The sequence below is a fragment of the Dermacentor albipictus genome, chromosome 8, assembly GCF_038994185.2.
Source record: "Dermacentor albipictus isolate Rhodes 1998 colony chromosome 8, USDA_Dalb.pri_finalv2, whole genome shotgun sequence".
Lineage (NCBI taxonomy): Eukaryota > Metazoa > Arthropoda > Arachnida > Ixodida > Ixodidae > Dermacentor > Dermacentor albipictus.
In genome coordinates this window covers 84,213,155-84,223,504 of record NC_091828.1, presented here as the reverse complement: position 1 = coordinate 84,223,504, position 10,350 = coordinate 84,213,155, and the positions used below count along the sequence as shown (strand labels likewise).

The 10,350-nt window shown below is 48.1% G+C and overlaps 1 protein-coding gene across 4 annotated transcripts in view; it reads right to left on the bottom strand.

Annotated features, from left to right (window-relative positions):
* Window positions 1–272: 272 nt before the first annotated feature.
* The window catches only part of Nmdar2 (NMDA receptor 2), a 256,773-nt gene continuing 246,695 nt past the window's right edge, over window positions 273–10,350 (bottom strand). For all 4 annotated transcript variants that reach the window (XM_065427668.1, XM_065427670.1, XM_065427669.2 and 1 more), the window contains 3 exons: window positions 9,655–9,907; window positions 6,637–6,800; window positions 273–5,497 (listed from right to left, as the gene is read on the bottom strand). In XM_065427668.1, coding sequence (XP_065283740.1) covers window positions 5,365–5,497; window positions 6,637–6,800; window positions 9,655–9,907 — 550 coding nt within the window. In that variant the 3' untranslated portion in view covers window positions 273–5,364. The remainder of the gene's footprint in view (window positions 5,498–6,636; window positions 6,801–9,654; window positions 9,908–10,350) is intronic.

Genomic DNA, 10,350 nt, shown 5'->3' with positions numbered 1-10,350 from the left:
TGCTGATTTGGACTGGTACTTAGCGAACATGCTGGCCTATGTTAGTGCCAAGCAAACATGTTCTTCACTGACAAAGCTTCTCACACTGCATTCTTCAAAACTGAAACGACATTTGTTTTGTGCGTAAGACTCAATACAAACTATGTTCTGTTCTTCCGATCATTTGTTTTCGTGCATTGTACAGGCAATGCTCAACCCCTGATTTGGTTGTCGGCATCGGCAACGGACAGAAGGGGAAGTCCAAATTGTATTGCAGCGTCCGACCAACAAAAGAGCAACTAGCCGAACTTTATTGATTTCCTATTTACATGACTGGCAATTAGTATAGTAATTTTAAGTAGACATGCCCACCTCTTATATGCGCATGTAACGTGGCAGCTTATACAGGTATTGTAGTCGCTCACGAACAATGAACATATAAACTAAGTTTCACAACACTGTTATTGAACAGAGACGTTCCTATAATAAACCTAATAATCAACATGGCCTTCACGCCGGCCCTACTGAATCAATACAGAGTCCGTGCCTACTGCGCAACATTTCTACCTATATCATCAGGAAAAACACATGAATTTATGGTGTAGAGAAACATTCAACTGAACCCCATGTTACAATAACACAATCATATTTTTTGTGGTAGCGCTATAGTTTAGAATTCCTAAAAGAAGGTCAGTAGGAGAATGCATTGGGTGCGCAACTGTATCGTGAATATCGTTTATAAAATTGAGCACGCGAATGAATATTTGAGATATCTAGGCCCCGCGCCAAGACAGTAGTCTATACACATTTGGTCGATGAGAGACTGTTTGAGAAGAATTTTTATATGCATTATGTCATGACATTCTATAATTACGTCATGACAACTGTAAATAAATTAAGGTTGGTGCGAACGGAAATGCGATAAACTATCGTAAGCGACAGGAGGTCTTCAGCTATCGCATCTCAAAGAAATATAATCTTCTTTCCTTGGTTAAGGAGCTAATTCAGAAAGAACAGCCTAAGACATTTTACTGCAGCATAACTGCCCACAATGTCTATATTTTCCAAGCCACCACACCGCAAGCAAGCATAAAGGTGCGGTCTGTCATATGCCGAGAACTTTGATATTTGACCATAGTTGCACTACGCATAATACGTAACATTTTTTGTAAAAACAACAATCATCTACTGAGTGGCGTATAATAAGCTCTTGCGATTCATTCTACGCTGTTTACACGCGCACTTTGAGCAGTCACACGACACCAGCCTACACTCGTGATTTCTTCGCACAGTTTGCTACCCTACCAAGCTGGTGGATGGCATCTCATCGTCTCCAGCTGTGCATGGTGGCATCGTCCCCCAAACCGCCTTCTAAACTACAACTGCGTCCTCACCACCCTCGTAATTGTCTGTGCTCTAGTCAGCTGCGCTTACGGAAGTCGGTCATACAACTAACATTTTGCTGCCATCAGCTCAACATCAAAGTTACCAACGTACATACACTGCATGGTGACTTCAGTTATAGTCAACGCCGATCACTTCTCCCCTGTATTAACCAGTGTTTTGTTCTTCCCTTCGGAAAACTAGATGACTCTCTTCTTAACCTTACGCTACCCGCTGTAATCTCGCTGGTTCTTTATCAGGTGTGACAGCTACGCATGAAAAGTTCACCTAAGGCGTTCAACATCCCTCGTCTTCTTCGAAGACTTCAGTAGCTTGTAATTTTCGGCTAGTGTAACACAGTCTGAAGCGAGTGTGATATCCCTGGAAAAAGCCATGCTGTCAGAGAGTATCCTGTCCGACAACTATACGTAACCAAACTTCACCGCACATCAAGAGGATTTATGCAGTATTATCCACGAATTTGTAGACTTTCAAACACAAATATTCGCCGGTTAGTGAAGTCGCGTGTGGGGACACATTACTTCTGCGCTGTAAGTGTCCGAATTATGGCCCGTGTTGAACGTGCTTGTTAGTATTAAATTTCCCCTATTATCGCACAGAGAAAGTCCCTGGTAAAGGAGAGCTTGTTTGGTAATTACAAAGCAAGCTCTCCTTTAGCAGGGACTATTCTGTGCCTTTAGCTTTAGCAATGAGCTATTCCTTAAACTCAATTTTGTTAGAGACATGCTTAAGTCAGTTTTGTTTTACCAGACCATTGCTTACATGCGAGGAAAACATACTTGGCAGATATTATACTTTATGGTAGGGAGTGTAAGGCGGTCAATAAGGCCTCCAATTATAACGCGAGTATTTCTCCTGTTTATATTGTCTCGAGCACCAAAATATTAAATATACCAGAGCGACTGCCGTATTAAATATAGTGGCACAGCTAATAAACTCTTATCCTGTATTACATCTCAGCCGAAACTGGGCCGATTATGTAACCCACTACGGAAGCCGCCCGGCATAATTTCTGGCCCGAACTCCTCTCCCTTCTGCGAAACATTGTTGAGCGTAGAAATAACTTGGCGATTCTGACGTTTGCGCAAAAAAAAAGAAGAAGAAACCCTTCATTTTGCTGACTGACGTGTTATCTGATTCTGTGAAATGCCCTGCGATGAAGGACGTGGCGGCTGTAGAATAAACGAAAGTAAAGCAACGTTATCTGTTTCGAGGCTGTAGCCTGGTATCCCAAAAGCCTAATCACGTAGTTAACATCGATTGAGGACCACGCGGTTACAACGTAAAATCTGTTTATCCATATGATAAAGAACTGCCCTGCCGAAAGGTTCGATCTCGGCGAATTTCGCCGGAGTCCCAATAATCGCCGAACTCTTACGAGTGCCTGATATGCCGCGGAGTTATCTTCAGTTAGGATCGGGTGTTTCTTCCCTTGCCAACAAAAACCATATTCTTGCAGTCAGGCATGCCGTAAACCGGAGGTTCCGCAATAACTTTGGATCATTTGGGGCCTCTCTAACTTGCACACGCAGAGCCCGATACACAAGCGTTCTCGCATTCCGCACTCATCAAAATGCGGCCACCACTGCCCACAGGGATCGAACTCGCAACCTCGACCTCAGCAGCGTAACGCCATAGCCACTAAGCTACGGCGGCGGGTCCTGATGGCCTCAAGTACGGAGTTCGGCAATGTTATTTTCGATCGTCTCGAGACTGCGTTCTAAGCCAATGCCTCCATTTGAATACGAGCGGGCGTCAGAGAAAGTATAAAATGAAAAATTGAAGGCGCTTTCTCTTTCCGTAATAGCTGTTTTCTTTGCAGTCTTGACCCGTGTGTTCAGAAAAACAGATTACGCTTAAGAGCCATTAAAGGCTGAGGGTAATCCACTTGTGCTCTGTGCCTACGGATACCAGCGGTTGAAAACACTTATATTCATCAGTAATGGTTGCACTGCAATGTTACACTACGCTTTTGGAACTATTGCCGTTCTTGCCATAGAGGGACGTCAGTTTTTAATTCAACATTTTTGCTCGCTTACGTACCACGCTTATTAATGACTTCACTACATGCATAAGGAGAGGTACCGATCTGCTATTTTTTGTTCTATGTTTTTTCTCTTGCGTTTCCGAGTGAGGCAGCGTAATTATGACGTACCATATATATATGTATATTACCGAACTGTTGGACGCGTTGATGGAACAACTTTTCGCACGAATTTAAGGCCAGGAAGCTGTATTCCCAACTTTTTCTCACTTGTGTCACCGTTACTAGCATTTCGGCGCTGCTGTCAACCACGTATCCTTCGCGTATCTCACCATGTACTTTGAAGGCATCGTCAGTGGAACGATCCAGAAAAAAAACATACATAGCCGGCGGGGTAAGAATGGCACTCAGCGGCCGAAAGTCCCATCAGGAGGTCTGAATCGACGTTCCTAAACCTTCACACAGACCAACTGGTTGCAGGCTTGCTTACGATTTGTGCGCTCAGCTACCTCCATAAGTATTTTTTCACAACTGCAACACTTCATATCTTGTGTGAGCGCTCCATGCATTCCACATGCTCATTGCACGAGTGGCAAGAAACGTGGCATGGAACAACGTTACTGGGTTGCCATGGTTGCTTCAGTAAGAAAAAGCTTTAGCTCGGGAGCTTCTGCTAAAAACACCGCAAAGATGAAATTGTTTTCCTCACCAGCCCCTCCATCTATATTTGTGATGCTTGTTGCATTCGAAAGACAAAGTTTAAATCTAGTGACGGTAAAAAGCATGGCTTTTATTTAGGCCCACATTTCCTTTGAGAAATTATTGAAAATACCAGTATTAAAGAAATGAGAACTCAAGTGCGAGAACTTTGCAACTCCGGATCTGAGCAATAAAAGAACTGTATCAATTATCTAAACTGCACAACAATACGTCTAAGACGAGACGAGTGATTTAATATAGGCTGCTCTGAGATATACCATTATTATGCGAGTAGGACTTTTGCAAACCCTTCATAAATATTGCAACAGTCTCACGTAATGTGAAAATTTACATATTAAATTTGTCCGCTTTAATTTACAGGACTGTGGTATAAGTGTTTGATACACAATTACAAATTTATAAACATTGTGCTCAACATTTCTTTTGAAATCACCAATTTCCGGAACGTTTTGTACGACATTGTATGCCCTAAATCAAAATTATGTTTCACAGAGTCACTAGAATATAACTTTCGGAAATGCAAGAAAATTCGATCAATTCAGTCCAGTGGTTGTCTCGTAAAAGCGTTTCTGCATTTTACGTGTATTTGAATAGGAGACTCCGAGTTGGCCCTGAGCTAAAGCTTCATCTTAAGACCAAATTTACATAAACCGAACACCTCAGTGTCCCCGCGATCATCGTCCGGTGGGTCTCTATTTGTTCTTCCTGCGCAGGTCTGTCAACATCATAGGTTTCGCGTTCGACAAAGTCAAACGTAGCAGTCAGTGCGGCGTTAATACATTCAGCCTGATTCCCACTGAACGTGACTACACGCACCTTTTACATTATTTGTTCTCCACAAAACGAACGACATCAGCGTAGTCACAATAACAAGGTACCCAAACCACGTGTTTAACATTCGCCGGTCAAACGAAGGCAGTGCAAAATTTCTCCGGCACACCTTTTCCTGTGGTCTCTTGCCATTTTCTTTACAGGTTCCAACCGCATAACGGACAAAAGCCGTTGACGCATGCCGCAGGCTCACTATACCATTCGCCGTGCCATTCGCGGCACGCCGGCCTGATTCGGAACCGCTGGTGGCGCTGCAGGCGACAGCAATGGTGTTGGCGGTGATCGCCACCAGAGGTCGTCTGCTACCACTCCGCCCGCGCGGATGCACCGGCACGTCTGTGCGCCATGTTGGCTCCCCGCGCAAGTTCGTCTGTCTCTGTGCAAATATAGATGGTTGTTGGCAAGCAGCGCTTTCTTATCACGTGTGCGTGTCCGTTGCTGCGGCATCATAACACGGTCTCCTTCTCGGTGATCTCTCGCTGGATGAGCGCCACAGGGCCGGCCCTGGAATCCGAAGGCGTCACCCGGTTGTTGGTCCCCTCCCGAGACCGCAGGAGCTCGTGCACTGTCGATGGTGGCCTGCATCGCGAAACACGGGTATCTTGTTTCGCTGACTGGGCTCGTAAGAGGTGCGTTCGATTGAGCTTCTCCGTTCCCGATTCCTTTCCGTAACACACACAAGCGACCAACCGCACTGAAACAATCTGCATGCGGTCCAATATTTCAATATGGTCTCAGTACGATTCTCGTAGAAATGAGACGGAATCTATGTCGAATCCCCATAGATTCCGTAACAATTACTCAGGAAGCACATACAGAAAATATATGAAATAATGACATATGAACGTTCCAGCAGAGAAATAGCAACGACACAAAGAAGACACATGAAAACCAACAATACGAGCGCTGAATAACAGGTGAAGGTTCATTCAGGAAACGCTCATTATACACGTACAAGCGTGTTTGTAACGCTTACGACACGTCATATCTCAGCGTCTCTTCCTGCATAGTCATCGTTCTCGAGTTCCACTTCATAACTCACTAGTATTACGAAAACGTGGCCTACATATCTATCGAATATTCTGCTTTATATGTTACGCGTCCATAATCTCCCGGACAAAGTGCATCTTCGTCTAAGTAAAGTTGTGGTTGTCTTTTCGCACATTCTTAGGAGAATGACTGCGTTCTTTACTCAACATGTCTCTAGCACAACTCATGGCAGGGAGCTATACTCTCCTCCTCAAGTAAAAATCGTAAAGGCGGCCCCCGAGAATCTCTAATCCCGCTGTCATTCGTGAACCGAACTAAGCTTGTACCCGCGAATATCAAGCTCGCTGATCTATCCTGTTAACTGACATCATGGCATCCCACATTCAATCAAATAACGAATTTCGCCGTCTTTCTTATCTGTCATCTGTCTACAACTTGGCTTACATTGCACTATGTCATACGTGCGAAACACAAAGCCAAAATCTTCCACTTCCCAACTACAGTACCACGGACCTAATCAATTTTAGTAGATCCTAACGATGAGTTACATTGATCATCTTGGGTGGCCCGCCTACGGGCCTACTGAGTATCTGAATGGCAAAAGAAACTGCACTTAACCCGGGTGTAAAGCTGTCTTTTTACCTTTCCATTTCAGGGCGATTTATTCAGCAATGCCAGAATACGCCGATCGTGCATAGTACGAGTAACATGTAGCTAGCGCAACTCGCCTGTGTATTCCGAGCTGCGCCTCCAGCTGGCTGACCCGCATGCGAGCGAGGTCGAGCTCGTGGCGGACCTTCCACAATTGAGTGTCGCACACGGGGTCCCTGCAGCGGTGTCGCTTCCGAGCCTCGTACACGGCGTCGCGGAAGCTCAGCGACTTGCCCATGCTCTGCATTTAGAAGAAAGAAAAAAAAATGGCGAGGCTTAGCTTGGTTAAGCCAAGAATGCGTTGCATATTGCGCGAGTTGGGGCCCAGCTTTTCCTCCGGCTGCCGTGACGTCACGTCACGTGGTTGCGCTAAAGGTCAATAGTGGCTGCCCGGCCGCGCCCAAGGGCTGAACTGAGTGATTGCAATATGCAACGCATAAAAATGGCCAGGCTTAGCTTGGTTAAGCCAAGAATGAGTTCCATATTGCGCGGCCGCGCAATATGCGGCCGCGCACGACCGCGCCAGTTGGGGCCCAGGAAGGAATGAAGGAAATCAACTTTATTCAGGTCCTGCAGGCCACGAGAGCTTTGGGCTCTCATGGAGTGGGCGTCTCCCACGACGGAACCGGGAGGTTGAGTTTCCTGGCGGCGTCGTGGACCTGCTGGACGGCCCAGAGTTGGAGAGCGAGTTCTTCACTCCGGATTGCCTCTTCAAACTTGCGCTTGTCCTGGTCGTAGTTTACGTGAGCTTGCGAGCACGGCCAGAGTAAATGATGTACGTTAAGGGATGTATTGCAATTGGTGCAATGAGACTTGTCGTAGAGCTCAGGCATGTAATGGTGTAATCTGTTTTGAGTGGGGTATGTGTCTGTCTGTAGCATTCTGAGTGTAACCCCTTGAGCTCGAGTGAGCGTGCGGTGTGGCGTGCTATACTGTCTGCGTTGTAGGTAGTAGTGTTTAGTGATTTCATTGTATGTAGTGGGCGCGTCCTTATTCTCCGAGTGGTTGGGTGAAGCCGCGCGGTCTGTAAGCGCGCGCGCAGCCTCGTGTGCCGCCTCGTTAAGGTTGGGGACGTCGCCGATCTTTGGTCCTAAGTGTGCCGGGAACCAGTATATGAAGTGGTTCTTAATCTCTTTCTTTGAAACAATCCTGAGAGCCTGTGCGCAGACCGTGCCCTTTTGGAATGCTCTGATAGCGGCTATTGAGTCGCTGTAGATATGGGAAAGATTGTCATCGGTGAGCGCAACAGCGATCGCAACCTGTTCGGCCTGCTCAGGCTTCCTTGCAATTACCGTGGCTGCATATCTTGTGGATCCACGGCCATCCACAACCGCCACTGCGAAAGCTTTGTTTCCCGTGTATGCCGCCGCGTCCACAAAAGCTGAGCGTTCACGGTTCGCCAAGGCTTGGTTAGGAAGGAATTGTCCTCTCGCTTGTCGTCTGCCCCTGTTGTTTTCGGGGTGTACGTTTCTGGGTATAGGACGGACCATGATCTTGGCGCGGATGTCCCGTGGGAGGTCCGCAAAGTCTTTTTCTATGTCTCCTTGTGCAAAGCCTAGCTTCTCTAGGATCGTGCGCCCCGGAGGCGTCGTCGAAAGCCTAGCAAGCTGGGCGCGCTGCTGGGCTTCGGCAATTTCTTCCAGGGTGTTGTGCATGCCCAGGTGCCCCAGCTTCTCGTTGCTGGTGCTGGTTGGAATGCCGAGGGCTTGCTTGGTGACCTTTCTGATTTGGGCATTCAGTCTGTCTCTTTCAGATCGTGTCCAATTGAGCATTGCCGCAACGTATGCGAAGTGACAGGTGACGAACGCGTGTATTAGTTTGATGAGATTATGTTCCCTGAGGCCCCTGTGTCTATTGCCTATTCTTCTGATGAGCCCAATAGCGTTGTTGGTTTTGGTGATGAGCTTTTGAACCGTAGAGGCATTGACGTCTTTAGTCTCTACGATCATACCCAGGACTCTGATTTTATCGACGCACGGTATGGCGTGTCCCGAAGTGGTTCGTACGGTAATTTCTTGATTATAATCGAAGTCTGACGAGTATGGCCTGCGGCCCTTCTGCGTGGGTCTGCGTACGAGCAGCTCCGACTTGGTAGGCGAGCATCTGAGTCCTGTGGGAATTAGAAATTCTTCTATGGCGTTCACTGCTTCTTGCAAATGTCCGGCACCATGCCCGGGGTTCCTTTGGACACCCATATGGCGATGTCATCTGCGTATATGGTATGCTCGAGGCCGTGGATCTGCCCTAGTTTCTCAGCAAGTCCCGCCATGGCAAGGTTGAAAAGCATAGGGGAGATGACCGTGCCTTGGGGAGTGCCCCTGCTCCCCAGCGAGAGAGTCTCCGTGGAGAGGTCGGCAAATCGGAGCGTAGCCGTCCTGTTATCCAAGAATGACTTGACGTACGAGTGGAACCTAGCTCCGAGGTTGAGTTTAGAAATGGTGTCCACAATGTATTGGTGAGAGAGGTTGTCGAACGCTTTCTCTAGATCCAACCCAAGAAAGGCCTTGGCGTTTCTAATGGGGTCATCAATGATTTGGTGCTTGATTAAAATCATGGTGTCTTGAGTTGATAGACCGGGTCTAAATCCAATGAGGCTGTGTGGTAATAGTCCCTTGGTTTCCAGGAATCTGGAGATTCTGTTCTGAATGGCGTGTTCCGCCGCCTTACCCACGCACGACGTGAGTGATATGGGTCTGAGGTTCTCGACGCCGGACGGGGCCCAGCTTTTCCTCCGTGACGTCACGCGCCGGCGCAGCGCCCCTAGCGGGAGGAGCCAAAGGTGGCTTTGGAGGAGCGGGAGTCAGGTGGTGGCTGCGGCCGCGCGCGACCGCGCGAGTTGGGGCCCAGCTTTTCCTTCGGCTGTCGTGACGTCACGTCACGTGGTTGCGCTCAAGGTCAATGGTTGTCTGCCCGGCCGCACCCAAGGGCTGAACTGAGTGATTGCAATATGCAACGCATAAAAACAATCGCGAAGGCTGCATCAGGGACGCAGTGGCGGGCAGCAGTGGAGATGCGTACTACGTCTTGTGCGAACGGTTCGGGGCGTGTGGGTTACTACTGCACAAAAAATTACTCGAGTGGTCGGCGACACTCACCAGGGAGATGAGGGCCAGCCATCGGCCCGAAGGTCCCCGGCTCCCCGAGGCCACCCGGGCGCGGAGGTACCGGAAGTACAGGTGCTCCAGGAGCAGCAGCAGCAAGGTGAGCAACACTCCGCATCCCAGTAGGAGAAATGCACTCATGAACTGGTTCACGTCCAGAGGGTTGCTCGCGTTGCGCTTCGCCTTGTCCGGCTTGCAGGCGCCCTGCAGCCAGAACCGCTGGAGGCGTTCCAGGTCCCCGCGTTCGCTGGGACGCGAGAGGAAACGAGAACGCGGTACAGTTGCCAAGTTGGGAGTAAGCCCTGTTCTGTGGATGCTTCCGGCAAGTCTACTGCCCCGAGAGTAAAGGAGGTAGAGAGACCCGAAAGACACCGTTAATGTTGCTGGCGCCTCCCAAAAGTTCCTGTCCACCATGACTGGACCTTTTAACGCGACAGCGTTAATGAGCGCGTGTCGCAGAAAAGCTGGTGTCGGCGGCGTTGGCCGTGAGCGAAAAATCTCGGAAGGCAATTCATAAATAAAAAACGACTTGCAAGATGGGCTGGGTGGGAATTGAACCAGGGTCTGCGGAATGTGACACGGAGACGCTACCACTCAGGCACGAGTTTTTTTTTATTATTGCCGCATTGACATACACAAACAATACACAAAAACTAGTCAACAAGGATTTTGCTGGCACGACATATCACT